The 18,747-nt window shown below is 46.6% G+C and overlaps 1 protein-coding gene and 1 long non-coding RNA gene across 3 annotated transcripts in view; one reads left to right on the top strand and one right to left on the bottom strand.

The window, feature by feature from the left end:
- LOC116956016 (F-actin-uncapping protein LRRC16A-like) overlaps positions 1 to 8,485 on the top strand; it is a 48,621-nt gene extending 40,136 nt beyond the window's left edge. The window contains exons 35-39 of one of the 2 annotated variants that reach the window (XM_032977407.2): positions 469 to 535; positions 1,878 to 2,021; positions 2,478 to 2,612; positions 2,879 to 3,078; positions 4,258 to 8,485. In XM_032977407.2, the coding sequence (XP_032833298.1) occupies positions 469 to 535; positions 1,878 to 2,021; positions 2,478 to 2,612; positions 2,879 to 3,075 (543 nt within the window). In that variant the 3' untranslated portion in view covers positions 3,076 to 3,078; positions 4,258 to 8,485. Of the gene's footprint in view, positions 1 to 468; positions 545 to 1,877; positions 2,022 to 2,477; positions 2,613 to 2,878; positions 3,079 to 4,257 lie in introns of both variants that reach the window. The other variant, XM_032977406.2, reaches the window with a different exon arrangement.
- Positions 1 to 18,747, bottom strand: part of LOC142906308 (uncharacterized) — a 28,592-nt gene that overhangs the window by 7,274 nt on the left and 2,571 nt on the right. The window lies entirely within an intron of this gene.

Genomic DNA, 18,747 nt, shown 5'->3' with positions numbered 1-18,747 from the left:
GACCTTCGCTTCCCGTTTCTCCCTCTCGTTCTTCTCTTGAGTTCCTCTGCCGCCCGAGGACAGTACCACGGCACGGGTTCCCTCCATCCGACCCGATCCTGGCTACCCGGCAATCCACTCTCGGGTTTCAGAGGCAGGGCTACGGATGAACGACAGAGGAGGTGTCCCCCGCGCCTTCCACAGCGGCGGGGTTTAGGCGACACGGTCGCCGGACGCAGTTGAACGTCGCGCCCAGGACGTAATTTGGATTTTCCCAAGCGGACAAACGCGTCCGCACCCCGGGGGGGGGGGGGGGGGGGGCGCTGCACAGGACGCGCATCTTGCACATCGCAGCGAGGACCGAGTCGTTTAGCATCGCGCACCCTCTTCACCCGCCCTGCCTTGTCTCCCTCGCACTCCCGCGCTCCTCCTGTCTGTCTGCCCACTCCCCCTGCTGCACGGTGGCGGGTGGATTTCCGTCGTCCGCAGAAATCGGATTCGGTCAGCCAAGACGACGACTCCACGGAGAGCAAGAGCTACGTCCCGGGGCCTGGAGGTCAGCCAGGTCCATGACCCCTCCTCTCCTTCCCATCTTCCATCCCTCCCCTCCCACCTTCCCTCCCTCCCCTCCCACCTTCCCTGACTTACGGAAGACAAATGAACGATCATTTTAGCCTGGATTCACAAAAAATATGTCCGAAAGTAATACATAATAATATTAACATTTCGATTTAAAGCTTTCGTGACTGCAAGGATTCATCTTCTTTGGTTCTTTCGGTAAAGTCACGTAGAATGAGAATAAAATAATAAATTAATAAAATAAAATAACGTCGTGAGAATTTTATTGTGTTATTTTATTTTATCAATTTATTATTTTATTCCCATTCTACGTGACTTTACCGAAAGAACCAAAGAAGAATATTAACATTCCAAAAATAACTTACAATGTGTTTAACAACAAATCATAACAATGATGATGAAAACGGTTACAAAGATTACTTCGTCAGGAGTAGCTTCAGGGTTTCTTGAACGCTGCCGTTGGGCTGCGGATCTGCGGCAGCTGTGTCCAGCCGGTGACACTGTGCGCTGCCGTGACGTGGCGACACCATCAGAGTTTGGGATTTTAACTTGGAATTTTTGTATCATTGAACAGGAGAAATGTATTCGGGAAATGTAATATTACAAAAAAATGCAATCTTGAGCGCTGTGAAACGCATGCACGGCGTAAGGTGTGAAGCGCGTCCCGAAAAGATGAATCGCTTAACTGCGAATTCGCGCTACGCGGGGGGGTGGGTGCCCGTTAATCCAAGGATGAGCGTGTTAAGAAAAGACGACGCGATTGTAATCGCGTCACATGATGCAAACAGGAAAAAAATTACGAACACTCATGAGCACGAAACGGAGAGGTGTAGCCACAGGAGGAAGTCGGAACGTGGCGTTCCGCATGTGACTTGTAACTGACCGTAAGCTCATAACAACAACAAAAATAATGATTTAATACATTTGGTATCGCGGGTATAGGCTGCCAGTCGAGGGATGGTGTAGTTGCCAATTTGCAAGTAATTTATATGAACAAAAAGTAAAGTTTACCCGTGGCGTCCACTCTTTTTCTTATCGAATAACACCGCAATTTTTGTTTTATATATTCCCCGCACACACAGCAGCGTAGCCACCGCCCGGCGTAGTATTCACATTCGGTATTAACCAGGACGGCCGGGAGGTTCTCTGACCGCATATCTCTGCTCGACCGCGTCCCTGTGCCTTGGCTTCTAAAAGCCGGGCACGGTGCGGTTGGTCGGATCTCCGTCGCCCGATTCGCCGCGAGTGTTGCGTCTTCGCTGGCTCGGCGGCGGTGCGCGTGGCACCCGCGGTGACTCGCGGTCGGCGTCACCCCGCAGGCTCCGGAGGGGAGAGGAGGATGACCGCGCGGCGCCGGGCCCTGCAGCCGCCCACGAGCCGCGACCTCCGCGAGGACGACGGTGACGCGGCGCCGGAGGGCCCCGCGACGGCCGTCCGGCGGTGCCGCCCCAACGCGCCCAACGGTACGCGGCGGCGGCGGCGGCGACGTCATCGTTGTGGGCTGCGTTCAGTCCGCTGCTGGATGACGGCTTCCCCAAGTTGTCACCATCTCTCGTGGTCTTGCAGTGCAACAATCCGTCCAGCTCCATCTCTTGCGCGGTGGCGTGTCCCCTGCCTTGACTGCCACTGCATTTTTTCGTCTCGACCACCGCCTCGTTATCCGAGTTCGATTCCCGCTCATGGCCAACACCAGTGACGATTATCTGATCCGGTGCTGGGTCTCCTCCCCTACGTAGACTTGGCCTCAAATTAATACCTGGTACGGTGTGTAAACATCGCCACTGGGGAGACAAAGGCTGTCGGCGTGGTGCTGGTCACCCACCCCCTCGTGGACCGTTCCGGCCTTCATAGGTGCTCGCTGACAACACTTGCTCCTAAGGCTATACGGGGGATCTTTGCTTTTGTGTCCACTCACGCAGGGGATGAGGGAGATGGCGAGGAGAATGCTCCGAGCGAGCCACAAGCGGCCTCCTCCCCTCGAATTCCGAAGAAGCACGAGGCCGACCCGGCGCCCAAGGGGGCGGTCCTCCCCCGGGCCGCCCTGCAGCCTCCAGGTGAGCATCGCGGCGCCGGCCACACGGGGGGCCCGTACGCGGGCCACGTGGGCCTGCGTGGGTCCACGTGTGCGCGCACTGTCGTTGCGTTGAGGTTGATGCTCGTGGTTGCATTTGGGTCCATGTTTGTGGTTGTGAGGAGGTTGATGTTTGTGGCAGCGTTGAGGTCCGTGTTTGTGGTTGCGTCAGCGCCGTTTCTTCTGCGGCGGTGGTGCCAGCACCAGCGCATGATGGCGAGCGCCGCGCATCCGTGTGCCCGGGCGCAGGTTCAGCAAATCGGTGCCGCCCGGCCTCCATGGTAGAGGAGGGCAGCCCCAGCTCGGTGGAAGACCACGTCTTCTCTGACCCTGCCCACCAATCACAAGCCTCGGCGGCAAGACCCGTCACGGCGGAGGCGGAGCCTCGGAGGTCACGGAGGATGATGGTGAAGTGCCACTCGCTGGGGCAACAGGTGGACGAATAGCCGGTACGATGGAATGCCCGCAAACTCTACGGGCGTCGCGTGCCAAATATCACGCGGCTCTTAACGTTTGCGACCAATATCCTTCGAACGCCAACAACCACGGACGGCCCAATTCCTACCGTGCTGTATGCGCCGAATGATCGGTGATAAGCACGTGTCCTGTATGTTGAACTTCTTTTGCACCGTACGTAGCCAACTGTGCTAATCGGAGGTGCGGGGGAAGGACAACAAACTAGCAATTTCAATTAGCCTCGCAGCGTCACGCGGGGACGTGTTTACTACTCGTCAGGTTGCATGCAGTAGGGGTAACCGACTTAACGTCACTTTTTACGGAAAAGACCGGTGAACGTGCAAAGATGTTCCACGGTGAGTGGCAAAGGACTGCAGTTTGTGAAACCCTAGCTCACCCCAATTGCCCGGTGAGTCTCGTTTAATCTCAAGTGCCATCTCACCCCCCCTCGCCCCCCGCTAAGTCCTCGCTTTTTCGCGCATCCGACACCAATGAGGAAGTCGCCCTGATGCCCACCCGTCGCATCCACCCACAGTCAACCGCAACAGCTTCTGCAGCTCCACGCTTTTGTTGGATTCCCCGTATCCGTCGTGAGTCACAACGTCGCTTGGCTCGTCTCTGATGCCGCGTGGCCGCAGCGAAACGTGCCAGCTCGATTTCGCGAGCCGGGCTGGCGGACTCGCCCAGGTTCCCATGGCAGCCGTACCAGACCGGGCCCGACGCTATTGGGGCTGGGGCACCGGGCCCACGGTATCCCTGTCATCAGCAAAGATACGGCTCTTTCATCTGCACTGCCCAGAGAAGCAGGCCGCACTCTTGCAAATGAGACCCTACCCGGCTCTCTCGAGCTCGTCTCCCGGCTAAGCAATTAACCTCGTCCTGAAGGCCACAGGGTCAACACAGATAAGGGAATGAGTTGGCAGCAGCGTCCCTTAGCGCAACTCCAGCAGCTGCGACTTGTTTCACGTCATGGACTTTAACTGAGCCCGTTTGTGAGGCCACTGTTGGACGAAGTGCCTCGCCATGCCATATCGGTAATGGGGGTTGTTTGACCATACTTCACCGTGCTGGGCAGCGCCGGTTGTTAACTCATCTTAGCTCGATTTAACTCTAGACTACGTTAAACTAAAACTTTTGTTTTCCTGTTAACGCTCGTTACCCACCGGCTGCAGAGGCGAAGGAGCAGGAGAGGCTGTGGCTGACGGCCCCGTGCCGTGCTGCTGATGCTGGAACAGGCCTGGGCCACCGAAGCCCCCCGCCTGCTGCCCCGGGTCGAAGGAACCGAGCTTGAATGAACCTCTTGAGCCGTGCGCTTGTCTCCCTTTAAGCGGTGCCTTATTTCACACGCGCTCATCTAACGGTCGCACGCTTCCTTGGAACGTGTTGCGTCGATGTGTTCAACTGTAAACCCTCAACGCGCGAGCGTCGCTCACTCCGCGGTGCATGTGAGCCGCGGGTGGCGGTGAGGGGCTGCTGGTTTAACTCTTGCTAGCGGGGCCACGCTCTGCGTTGTTGCCACCGGTTATTTTTCAAAACATGGGAATCACGTTTTCGGGATGGGTGGTGCAGTGATTCGCGCTCTGTGCTATGAACTCTACAACCTGAGTTCGATTCCCAGAAACGGGCCGATGCTGGGTGAGTAAAACACAGATTCCATTAATTTGGACCAGTTCTGGGCCTCCCCTAGGTCCAGAATCTGCTACAATGTGTAAACATCAACACAGGGGAAAGTAAATCGGCCGAGTGTAGTACCGGCCACATCTGCCCCTCTTGTGTGGCAGAGCCGGCTTTAATAAGTGCTTGCTGACAGCACTTGCCCTGACGGTCGTATGTAGGCTATACGGGGGACTTTTATACGAGGTCAAGGTATAAAAGAGCCACTCCCAGGCTCTGGGGTATCAGTGTTCATTGAATTCTTCCTTGCACCGAGAAATGGAAACTGAGATTTGCCAAGCCACGATCGCCCAAGGTCCGGCGCCTGAATATCACCAGGGCCCTGTCCTATGCTCCTCCCTACTGAGTCGTGCACCATTGCTGTTGACGCCATGAGCTGCTAGTGTCTCGTTATAAACTTGAACTCGCAACTGGTTTTGGTTTTGTTTTTTGAGCGTTCTGGATTGTTAATGTTATGGTCAGTATTTTTTCATGTTTTGCAGGGGCGGTATTTTAATAATTGTCGTTCTGCACTGTTGCTATGATTCATGCCAAGGAATGTTCAAGCAGTGCAAACCAAAGGTTGCCGTGCGTGTGCGAACAATGGTGGCTCAGTGGCACCGCGGCTGCGAGCGGATGCGCAGTGACCTCTACTTCGTGGGGGTTCCAGAGACTCGGCAAAATTATCTCACGCCGGGCCACAATCCCAGGCTGCAACGATGGGTTACTTAGCAACCACTCTCTTAACGTATCCCAAAGCGCACGCGGTACGCTCGGTAACATAACCCAGCAGTGTTTTGTTGTCGTTGGTTTTGTTGCTGCATGAAGGTGAATATGCTTGAATGGAAAGTGGTGTGTCAGTGATTTTCCACGTTAAAGAGACGGAAGGGTCCAGTGGAGAATGCGGCGGGAGGTGAGGATCGGGGTCAGAGAGACGCGGGTTGGCCGGGACACGAAGCCGCTCAAGTCTCCCGCTCGCTCCTCTTGGCAATGGGTTAAAAGCGATTGGAACCGCTACGACACTTGCGTTGATTCGCGATGCGTGCCCCGACTTGATGAGTCAAATCGCGAGGAGCGCGAATTGTTAGGGGCGGGTCCGTTGCCTTTCCTCCCGGGCCCCTCATCCATGCTGGCGCTCGGCAGACGCGTGCAGTATTGTAGCTGTTGAGTGTGCAGGCGGTGTCACTGCACCGGGGCCCACGGGCCAGAGGGCCCCAGGCACTGGGTTGCAAGGAAGGAAATGGTATACAAGGGGCCCCCATTTCATTCCTTGCAACCGGGGCCATGCTGACCAAGATACGTCGCACGGAGGACGCGTTGGCAAGAAGTCATGAGGACGTTCATCATGGGTTTTTACATCGAATTTATACCGTTAATACTTTTTATATAACAGTTGGTTTAATAGCTATGTAACTTGTTGGTAAACACGTGCAATGTCATGCTGTGCGCGCACTGTAAACCTGAATTAAATCGAGGTTCGCACTGACCCGTGAGCGGTGTATTTTAATAATCTGACATTTACACGATTTCAAACGTACGTTTCACTTGAAAGATATGGGTAATCAATTAAATGCAAGAAGTGGATTTTACTTATGTCAACAAAAAATAGGGCTGCGATGATGATGATGCAATTCATCTCTCCACCTTGATAGGGGAGAAATCCTCATGAAATGCCAAGGTGTCGGACATTCTCGCTCGAACTGTGACTGATCCACGTTGGGATGGTGATGGTGCCTTCAGTTTTGTGAACTCGTCAAACCAGTTCACTTATTCCATGAATAAGCCATATTTTATAAAACCACAGATTATTACTCGGTAAACAAGGAACGTTGGGCCAACGTTGCGTCTAAAGTTGGCCCAACGGTTCCAACCGCACGATTACTGAGTGAACTTCAAGATGACGACCCACGTTTGTTACGATTATTGTGAAATGTTGACTGTGTTGAGGGTGTCTACATGGTCCTGTTGTTGAGTGCTAATGCCATAGCAGCTGGCAGGCCGGCCCATCTCTTTATGACAGACCAAAGGGATGGTACAGAGAGACAAACAGACAAAGATCCCCCGTGTAGCCTTAACAGACTCTTGGGGAAAGTGCTCTTAGCGAGCACCTATGAAGGCCGGCACGGTACACGATGGGGTGGGTGTCCAGCACCACGCCCGACCGCCTTTGTTTCCCCAGTGGTGATGTTGACATACCGCACGAGGTACTCGTTTGAGGCTGAGCCGACCTAGGGGAGGCCCAGGACCGGTTCAGATAATCGTCACTGATGTTGGCCGTGAGCGGGAATCGAACTCGGGCTGCCGGGTTCATACTGCAACACTTCCACTCCCCACAGAGCCACCAAACACTACCACACACGTGGTCCAGACAGTTCACAAATTCACAGTGAGATACTCACGTGCTTTTCTGTCAACCAGTGATTTTCCGGTGAGTACTGATGAAGATGTCACGGGGCTACGAAGTGTCCAGGAGACTGCAGTACAGCAAGTAGGCTGTGTGGCCCTTTGCATCCAGCCAAGTGGCTTGGTAGTAGAGCAAGTGGCTCACAATTGAAAGTTCAAATGCTGGTTTGGGGTTGACTCATGGGGTATGGTAAAAAAATTAGTACCACTTTGTAGCAAGGTCAACAGTGGTTGTCCTTTAGATAAACTCGCTCCCGCCAGAGGAATGTGGAATTCCACCACTGGATCAGGGCTTTAAATGAGATACGAGCACCAATTACTCAATTAACACTTAATCAAAAACATAACTTTGACCATTGAGTGTTATCCCTTCGTATGCCTGGGGGCTTCTCTAGACCTGTGTACTCTGCTATCCCCCACACATGCAGTGCGCGCCTTAATGAAGCTGGCCAAACGTGTCCGTTCAGCAGGACACTTCCGAAAAGCAATCTTGAGAGTTGGCGAGGTCTATCATTCTTGGATAAATGACATTCCTAGAACATTGCGACAAAATAATCACTCTGGCAATTTCAGTGAAATCGGTACAGAAGTTATGCGGCCTCAGGTGGTAACAGTTTGATGGTAACTCTGTCGCGCAGTGCTTCTCAGACGATGTTATTCCACGGCACTCGTGCTTAGGAGCTTGCTCGACCTTCGCGGCCACACCGAACCACTGTGGGTCCCGTGTGGGTGGGTGGGTTGGTTGGTGGGAAAAGCATTGGTAGCCGAGAGAGAATTCAAAAAAGCTTTACCTTTTATTTGACTGATCTCATCGAGCAAATGCAGGCGGTGCTGCCGAAATCCGCGACAGGGAATTTTATTGTTTGACGAGTGGAGATGAATGTCACGAAGGACATTAAAGCTTCTAAAAGCTACTGTTTGCCCAAACCGCAGAAGTGCCCGACCGAGGAAGCTGCCGCCCAATGGGGAGTGCAGGGCGGGACGTGGGGGATGGATCGGCCACTGAACGGCACGAACGAGAGTTCGTCCATCCTAGTGACGTTTCTTGACTTTTTTCCTACGATTCCAAAGATGCCGTGGGCACAGCGGGGAATTTGCCACTACGGGCACACCGGTTGCGAATCGCTGCCCCGGGTGTGGGTTGGTGGGGTGGTCCTCATCGCAAGCGAGATCGCTTAACAGCAGTTTGGGGATAACGATGTCCCCCCGCACTGTGATTTGTGTGGTGTTTTGAGTGTCATGCGCTTCATACATTTTCTGTTAAATTTGCCTGGCTTTTGTTACAAAATGTTTCTTTGTACGATTTTTCATGCAAAATAAATTGCGTAGAATTTTTTTTTTTAACTACCGGTTAAATGTTTCGTCCGATTTTTCTCATTTAGAATTTCCACTTTTGTCTTGATTGTAACTCGCCGGTTTTGTCGTTCTGCACCGATGGCAACGGAGCAGCAGCAGCAGCAACAAATAATTTGTGAGGTATGGGTACTAAAATCATCATCAATGTGGAATGACCGAAAGATTACCCCAAGCCATATGCAGCCTAACGGCAATTTAAAAATAAACAACGGCCTCTGATTGGAGGAAAGAGGCCTCCGCGGTGATTGGTCGGGAGGCAGACTTTAAAGGGATTGCAGAATAGGGGTTGAACGGGAAAACAAAAAGGATCCATTAAAGGACGGACTGGCTCAAGGTAGAAAACAAGGAGGTTCGAGAAAGGGGGGCTGAGGGTTATATAAGTGGAGTGGGGACACTCGGAGGAAGATACAAGCAGGAAGACGAAGCCTAGGGTCTCTCAATCTATAGTAGGCTTCCGTATTGTGGACATCTTTAATAAAAGTGGCTCTTCTTATAACTTGTCGTCGGAGTCGTTACAAATGTATGAAAAATACGAATAGATTTTACCCTTTCTGGCAATAAAACAGGTGTTAAGATATTCCTTGGGTCTTTAGGCAAAGTCACGTAGATAGGTTCAAATCAAAATAACAAAAAACTGCGTTTCCATCGCAACACAAGCGTTCGTCTTTTCTTCCTGATGACCGATTGTGCTGCGATCGAAAAGTCGTAGTTTTTTTTGTTATTTTCTTTGAACCTATCTACGTGACTTTACCGAAAGATCCAAAGAATATGGATTCCTGCGGTCACGAAAGCTTTAAGTCAAGATTTAGGTGTTAAGATGTTCAAACACCAAATATATATCAATCTTGATTTGAAGCTCCCGTGACTGCAGAAATCCATACTCTGTGGTTCTTTCGGTAAAGTCGCGTAGGTAGAAAAATAAACTGAAACTAAAAATAATAAAATATCGAGACGTTTCGATCGTAACACAAGCGGTCGTCCTCAGGCGGAAAAAAAATATCCAGCAGTGGAAAAAAAAATCTAGCAGTAGAACTGCTAGATGTAGAAAACAAGAAGGTGGAACTGTATGCTTGGTTCTTTCGTTAAAGTCATGTAGAAGGGAAATAAAAAAAATAATTAAAAAATAAAACAACGCAATTAGCTCTGTTCTTCACCTGAGGACGGCTGCTTGCGTTGTGGCCGAACACGTGAGAATTTTATTTTATTACGTTTTATTTTGATTAATTTAATATTTACCTTCTACGTGACTTTATCGAAAGAACCAAGAATATGAATCCCTGCAGTCACGAAATCTTTAAATCGAAAAAGGTGGAACTGCTGGATTATTTTTTTTTCAGCCTGAGGACGACCGCTTGTGATATTTTTATTTTCATTTAATTTTTTTACCTCGTGACTTTACCGAAATAACCAAATAGATACCTTTGCAAGGCATCAAGTACTGCATTAACCACACATGGTAGTTGTGGTGAACATTAAAACAAACATGCTCTGATAATAATGGCATTGTCTTTGAAACTGATTGTCCTACACCAGAGGACAGCCTTGTTCTTTAGGGGCCGTCCATAAATGACGTCACGCGATTTTGGACGATTTTTGACCCCCCCCCCTCGTTACAAAAAGTCAGACCCCCCTCAAATATGACGTCAGAAAGGTCTGCCCCCCCCCCCAAAACCATATTTCCATTTAGAAAATAAACCATGCTTCAAATCGCTTTAAACTATTGTCATTGTAGTGCGTATTTAATGTGGCGCTGCACTCTGATGTTGTAGGAGAAAACATTTATTAAAAAGTCAATTTAATTAAGTAGAAGTGTTGTCTATATTTATTTAAAGTTGCGCATTTTGATGTGACGTCACATTCCTCAAACCCTCGTCACACATCGTCACAAATGTCTGACCCCCCCCCCCCAGGTGCGTGACGTCATTTATGGACGGCCCCTTATGGCCTAGTCTCACCACCAGTGACAGACCAGAGAATCACGCCAAAAGGCGGACAGTACAATAACAATGCACATGTCAGAGCATTATAGCAGGTCACACGAAAATCAATGTTTGTGGTGTAATACAGGGGCCGTACATAAATGACGTCACGCACCTGGGGGGGGGGGGGGTCAGACATTTGTGACGATGTGTGACGAGGGGTTTGAGGAATGTGACGTCACATCAAAATGTGCAACTTTAAATATAGACAACACGTTCTACTTAATTAAATAGACTTTTTATGTTTTCTCCTACAACATCAGAGTGCAGCGCCACATTAAATACGCACTACAATGACAATAGTTTAAAGCGATTTGAAGGATGTTTTATTTTTTTTGGAGGGGGGGGGGCAGAGCTTTGTGACGTCATATTTGAGGGGGGGTCTGACTCTTTGTGACGCCGTGTGACGAAGGGGGGGGGTCAAAAATCGTCCAAAATCGCGAGACGTCATTTATGGACGGACCCACAGTATTGTGATTTACTGACATTTCATATCCTGTCGTGTTTTTGCACCTTGTTTGCGGTTGTAACTTTCTGACCCCGTGCACCGACTGGATATCTGTTTAAAAAAAAGAGCTTTATAGTTCGTCGGATTCCTCCTGCAGTAAAAATAAAGATTCTGATTTTGAGTGTAAAAATAGATTATTTTCTATTCCTACGAGTTAGGTGCAATGAGTTATCATGCAAAAACTATTCAAAAGTTATAATAATAGGGGTTTTTCCCCTTTTTACTGGCAACAAAACTTAAACCTTTTTTTACAAGGATCCATGTTACTGCATTAGCCACAATACCTGCAGTCAAAATGCAAACAAAAACATACATTTGATTTAAAGCTTTCGTGACTGCAGTGATTCATATTCTTGGTTCTTTCGGTAAAGTCACGTTGAAGGGAAACAATAAAATAATATTATTTTTTACCGAAAGAACCAAGAATATTAAAAAAACATATTACGATAATATATGTGGCATTGTCCTTGAAACTGATTGGTCCACACCAAGGGACGGCTTTCTTTGCCAGTAAAAAGGGGAAAAACCCCTATTCTTATATTTTGGTACTGGCAAAAGAAGTCTAATGATATATTCAAAAGTTGTTTGCTTAATAAAAAAACACAATTCTAGATTTAAAGCTTTCGTGACTGCTAGGATCCATACTCTTTGGTTCTATTGGGTAAAGTCACGTAGGTAAAAACTAAAATAATAAAAATCACTCCAGCGCTGTCCTCCAGACAGTCTCGTCCCTTCACCTGATGAAGGCCGCTTGTGTTGTGGCCGAAACGTCGTGATTTTTGTTATTTTATTTTTTACCTACGTGACTTTACCCAATAGAACCAAAGAGTAAAAAAAAACAATCGGTTATTCTATTATATTCTTAGTTTTTTCGGTAAAGTCACGTTGAAGAGAAACAACAAAATAACAAAATATATATAAAACAATAAAAAATTCTCACGACGTTTCGACCATAACTCAAACGGTCATCATCAGGTGTGTCGGTTTGCATAAATTTATTTTGAAAACGGCATATTTATTTATATATATAAAAATAACGTTTGCGTCACGCGCAACGATGGCAGTTTGCCAGGACTAGTCCATCTATTTTTTTGAAAAGAGGAGGGGGGAGACGAAATTTGTTTTTATGTATGCTGTCTGAAAGACACTGTAAGCGTGAACAATCAATCAAGAACTGAAATGATTTATCAAATCTTTCCAATGATTGCTAAGATATAATCCATCTTCTCGGTTGAAATTGTCTCTGTGTTTGTATATGTGGATAGCCTCATGAACGAATCTCTCATGGAAGCCAGATGGCTTACAAAGAACCTCCGTCTTGGAAAAGTCAATGGCATGTGAGCCTACTGAATTAGAACAATGATCTGCTACGGCCGAGGTGTTGGTCCTACCGTGTTTAAGGTCTGCTTTATGTTCACGAATGCGGTCCGAGATATGGCGTTTGGTTTCTCCAATGTAACTACTACCACAGAGGCAACTTAGTTTGTAGACACCAGGGTATTGTATGTCCGGAATCACATCTTTTACAGACGGAACCAGATCACGGATTTTATGTAATGTGTTGAAACGGACCTGGATCTTGTGTTTATTCAAGATTTTGGAGATCTTTTTTGTGATCCCAGCAATGTAGGGTAAAGTGATGGTTTTGAAAGGCTCCTCAAGAGGGTTCTTCTTCATGGTTTGAGTGATAGCTTTGCGGATTGTATAGTCGGAGTAACCATTAGCCCTAAGAGCTTGGTGTACGTGCTTGAGTTCACTGCTTATGTGTTCCTGGTCGGATATGCATTGGGCTCTATGATACAGAGTCTTGATGAGAGAATTCTTCTGTGATGGATGGTGGTGGGAATCCGGTTTCAGATAAGCATCCGTATGGGTAGCTTTCCTGTAGACAGAGTGGCTCATTGAACCATCAGGTCTCTTTTTAATTAGGACATCCAAAAAAGGTATCTTGCCATCTATTTCGACTTCCATGGTAAATCTGATGGCTGGGTGTATGGAATTGATGTGGTCGAAGAATTTGTCTAGAGCAGGCCGGCCATGTGGCCAGATGACAAAAGTGTCATCCACGTACCTCTTCCATAAGGTTGGGCGCAGAGTGGCAGTCTGGATGGCGTCAGTCTCAAATTTCTCCATGAAAATGTTAGCTATAACTGGAGAAAGGGGGGAGCCCATTGGGGTGCCCTCAGTTTGTTTGTAGAAAGTTCCATTCCAAGTGAAGTATGTATTGGTTAAACAGTGTCTCACCAGGGGGGGTACCTCAGTGTTTAGTCCTTGATGAACCAAGTCTTCAATGATTGCAATGGTGTCAGGTACAGGAACCTTGGTGAATAAGGAAACTACATCAAAACTGACAAGCAGGTCGTCTGGGGACAGGGAAATACCCTTGATTGTTGATACCAGGTGAGTAGAATTTTGTACCGCAGAGGTGGTCTTTCCAGTGAAAGGACGCAGGATTTCAGACAAAAAACGAGCTAGTTTGTAGGTGGGGGAGCTGATAGTAGAGACTATGGGACGAAGAGGTGTATCAACTTTATGTATTTTTGAAAAGCCGTATAATCTTGGTGGCCTGGCAGCAGAAGGTTTCAACGAAAACTGTTTAGATTGATCAATTAATGCGGTTGAATCAGAAATTATTTTGTTGGTTTGTGTGACGAGGCTGTTGGTGGGATCTCTTTTTATTTTTGTATAACTACCATCGTCGAGTAATTCTTTAATTTTGTTGTTGTATTCTATTTTATCCATGATAACAGTAGCATTGCCTTTGTCAGCTGAGAGAACTACAATATCATTCCTCTTTTTTAATTTATATAATTCAAAACGCTCATCTTTGCTGAGGTTGCTAGCTGGCATCTTAGCGTTTTTGAGGGTTGCAGCGATTTCAGATCTTGCTACGTCTGCAGCGATGTGACCCAGGCCCCTGAGAGCAACGTCTACTTGGGCAATTATATCATTAACTGGTATGTGTTTAGGTGTGACTGCAAAGTTTAGACCTTTAGCTAAAACGGATTTCAGACCATCGGAAATAGAACTGTTACTGCGATTAATTACGACTTTATTAACGTCTAACTTTTTGGTGTGTGGGTCCGGTCTTTTGTTTAAGAGGAGGTTAAATTTGGAAATCAGGTTTTCCTTACATTTGGTCGACATAGTAGCAGCTGAAGAGGCAGTCATATTGTCTACATGTTCCCAATCCGATGTGGACATTATTGCCGTCAATGATAAGTGTGATTTGTAGAGTGTCTTGTCTAACTGATCTAGTTCTGTGCGTATAAGTCTGATTTTTTCTGAGATGAGAGCTAAGCTAGTTTTGAAAAGAATTCGTTTCGCATTAGAAGAAGTTACAGTAGCAGAGGTGAGTGTAAATGCGATTGGTATTACCCCAGAGTCGCGGCATCTCTTCAGGAAGGTGAGAGACTCGATCAGCTGAGCTTTCTTATCCCGGAGTTTGTTGAAAGATCTTAAAGTTATGTGAAAACCCTCCCCGTAGAGGCGATTAAATTTTGATTTAAAGCTTTCGTGACTGCAGTAATTCATATTCTTAGTTTTTTCGGTAAAGTCACGTTGAAGAGAAACAACAAAATAACAAAATATATATAAAACAATAAAAAATTCTCACGACGTTTCGACCATAACTCAAACGGTCATCATCAGGTGTGTCGGTTTGCATAAATTTATTTAGAAAGCGGCACATTTATTTATTTATATATATAAAAATAACGTTTGCGTCACGCGCAACGATTGGCTGTTTGCCAGGACTAGTCCATCTATTTTTTGAAAAGAGGAGGGGGGAGACGAAATTTGTTTTTATGTATGCTGTCTGAAAGGCACTGTAAGCGTGAACAATCAATCAAGAACTGAAATGATTTATCAAATCTTTCCAATGATTGCTAAGATAGAATCCATCTTCTCGGTTGAAATTGTCTCTGTGTTTGTATATGTGGATAGCCTCATGAACGAATCTCTCATGGAAGCCAGATGGCTTACAAAGAACCTCCGTCTTGGAAAAGTCAATGGCATGTGAGCCTACTGAATTAGAACAATGATCTGCTACGGCCGAGGTGTTGGTCCTACCGTGTTTAAGGTCTGCTTTATGTTCACGAATGCGGTCCGAGATATGGCGTTTGGTTTCTCCAATGTAACTACTACCACAGAGGCAACTTAGTTTGTAGACACCAGGGTATTGTATGTCCGGAATCACATCTTTTACAGACGGAACCAGATCACGGATTTTATGTAATGTGTTGAAACGGACCTGGATCTTGTGTTTATTCAAGATTTTGGAGATCTTTTTTGTGATCCCAGCAATGTAGGGTAAAGTGATGGTTTTGAAAGGCTCCTCAAGAGGGTTCTTCTTCATGGTTTGAGTGATAGCTTTGCGGATTGTATAGTCGGAGTAACCATTAGCCCTAAGAGCCTGGTGTACGTGCTTGAGTTCACTGCTTATGTGTTCCTGGTCGGATATGCATTGGGCTCTATGATACAGAGTCTTGATGAGAGAATTCTTCTGTGATGGATGGTGGTGGGAATCCGGTTTCAGATAAGCATCCGTATGGGTAGCTTTCCTGTAGACAGAGTGGCTCATTGAACCATCAGGTCTCTTTTTAATTAGGACATCCAAAAAAGGTATCTTGCCATCTATTTCGACTTCCATGGTAAATCTGATGGCTGGGTGTATGGAATTGATGTGGTCGAAGAATTGGTCTAGAGCAGGCCGGCCATGTGGCCAGATGACAAAAGTGTCATCCACGTACCTCTTCCACAAGGTTGGGCGCAGAGTGGCAGTCTGGATGGCGTCAGTCTCAAATTTCTCCATAAAAATGTTAGCTATAACTGGAGAAAGGGGGGAGCCCATTGGGGTGCCCTCAGTTTGTTTGTAGAAAGTTCCATTCCATTTTCGTTGAAACCTTCTGCTGCCAGGCCACCAAGATTATACGGCTTACCAAAAATACATAAAGTTGATACACCTCTTCGTCCCATAGTCTCTACTATCAGCTCCCCCACCTACAAACTAGCTCGTTTTTTGTCTGAAATCCTGCGTCCTTTCACTGGAAAGACCACCTCTGCGGTACAAAATTCTACTCACCTGGTATCAACAATCAAGGGTATTTCCCTGTCCCCAGACGACCTGCTTGTCAGTTTTGATGTAGTTTCCTTGTTCACCAAGGTTCCTGTACCTGACACCATTGCAATCATTGAAGACTTGGTTCATCAAGGACTAAACGCTGAGGTACCCCCCCTGGTGAGACACTGTTTAACCAATACATACTTCACTTGGAATGGAACTTTCTACAAACAAACTGAGGGCACCCCAATGGGCTCCCCCCTTTCTCCAGTTATAGCTAACATTTTCATGGAGAAATTTGAGACTGACGCCATCCAGACTGCCACTCTGCGCCCAACCTTGTGGAAGAGGTACGTGGATGACACTTTTGTCATCTGGCCACATGGCCGGCCTGCTCTAGACCAATTCTTCGACCACATCAATTCCATACACCCAGCCATCAGATTTACCATGGAAGTCGAAATAGATGGCAAGATACCTTTTTTGGATGTCCTAATTAAAAAGAGACCTGATGGTTCAATGAGCCACTCTGTCTACAGGAAAGCTACCCATACGGATGCTTATCTGAAACCGGATTCCCACCACCATCCATCACAGAAGAATTCTCTCATCAAGACTCTGTATCATAGAGCCCAATGCATATCCGACCAGGAACACATAAGCAGTGAACTCAAGCACGTACACCAGGCTCTTAGGGCTAATGGTTACTCCGACTATACAATCCGCAAAGCTATCACTCAAACCATGAAGAAGAACCCTCTTGAGGAGCCTTTCAAAACCATCACTTTACCCTACATTGCTGGGATCACAAAAAAGATCTCCAAAATCTTGAATAAACACAAGATCCAGGTCCGTTTCAACACATTACATAAAATCCGTGATCTGGTTCCGTCTGTAAAAGATGTGATTCCGGACATACAATACCCTGGTGTCTACAAACTAAGTTGCCTCTGTGGTAGTAGTTACATTGGAGAAACCAAACGCCATATCTCGGACCGCATTCGTGAACATAAAGCAGACCTTAAACACGGTAGGACCAACACCTCGGCCGTAGCAGATCATTGTTCTAATTCAGTAGGCTCACATGCCATTGACTTTTCCAAGACGGAGGTTCTTTGTAAGCCATCTGGCTTCCATGAGAGATTCGTTCATGAGGCTATCCACATATACAAACACAGAGACAATTTCAACCGAGAAGATGGATTCTATCTTAGCAATCATTGGAAAGATTTGATAAATCATTTCAGTTCTTGATTGATTGTTCACGCTTACAGTGCCTTTCAGACAGCATACATAAAAACAAATTTCGTCTCCCCCCTCCTCTTTTCAAAAAATAGATGGACTAGTCCTGGCAAACAGCCAATCGTTGCGCGTGACGCAAACGTCATTTTTTTATATAAATAAATAAATAAATATGCCGCTTTCAAAATAAATTTATGCAAACCGACACACCTGATGATGACCGTTTGAGTTATGGTCGAAACGTCGTGAGAATTTTTTATTGTTTTATATATATTTTGTTATTTTGTTGTTTCTCTTCAACGTGACTTTACCGAAAAAACTAAGAATATGAATTACCGGTTAAATGTTTCGTCCGATTTTTCTCATTTAGAATTTCCACTTTTGTCTTGATTGTAACTCGCCGGTTTTGTCGTTCTGCACCGATGGCAACGGAGCAGCAGCAGCAGCAACAAATAATTTGTGAGGTATGGGTACTAAAATCATCATCAATGTGGAATGACCGAAAGATTACCCCAAGGCATATGCAGCCTAACCGCAATTTAAAAATAAACAACGGCCTCTGATTGGAGGAAAGAGGCCTCCACGGTGATTGGTCGGGAGGCAGACTTTAAAGGGATTGCAGAATAGGGGTTGAACGGGAAAACAAAAATGATCCATTAAAGGACGGACTGGCTCAAGGTAGAAAACAAGGAGGTTCGAGAAAGGGGGGCTGAGGGTTATATAAGTGGAGTGGGGACACTCGGAGGAAGATACAAGCAGGAAGACGAAGCCTAGGGTCCCTCATCGTATAAATCTATAGTAGGCTTCCGTATTGTGGACATCTTTAATAAAAGTGGCTCTTCTTATAACTTGTCGTCGGAGTCGTTACAAATGTATGAAAAATACGAATAGGTTTTACCCTTTCTGGCAATAAAACAGGTGTTAAGATATTCCTTGGGTCTTTAGGCAAAGTCACGTAGATAGGTTCAAATCAAAATAAAAAATGCGTTTCCATCGCAACACAAGCGTTCGTCTTTTCTTCCTGATGACCGATTGTGCTGCGATCGAAAAGTCGTAGTTTTTTTGTTGTTATTTTCTTTGAACCTATCTACGTGACTTTACCGAAAGACCCAAAGAATATGAATTCCTGCAGTCACGAAAGCTTTAAGTCAAGATTTAGATGTTAAGATGTTCAAACACCAAATATATATCAATCTTGATTTGACGCTCTCGTGACTGCAGAAATCCATACTCTGTGGTTCTTTCGGTAAAGTCACGTAGGTAGAAAAATAAACTGAAACCAAAAATAATAAAATATCGCGACGTTTCGATCGTAACACAAGCGGTCGTCCTCAGGCGGAAAAAAAATATCCAGCAGTGGAAAAAAAAATCTAGCAGTGGAACTGCTAGATGTAGAAAACAAGAAGGTGGAACTAACTGTATGCTTGGTTCTTTCGTTAAAGTCATGTAGAAGGGAAAT

Source organism: Petromyzon marinus, chromosome 63 (genome assembly GCF_048934315.1).
Source record: "Petromyzon marinus isolate PM22_M1 ecotype Great Lakes invasive population chromosome 63, UKy_Petmar_22M1.pri1.0, whole genome shotgun sequence".
Lineage (NCBI taxonomy): Eukaryota > Metazoa > Chordata > Hyperoartia > Petromyzontiformes > Petromyzontidae > Petromyzon > Petromyzon marinus.
The sequence above is the reverse complement of the archived record's forward strand: the minus strand, read 5'-3'. Positions and strand labels throughout refer to the sequence as shown.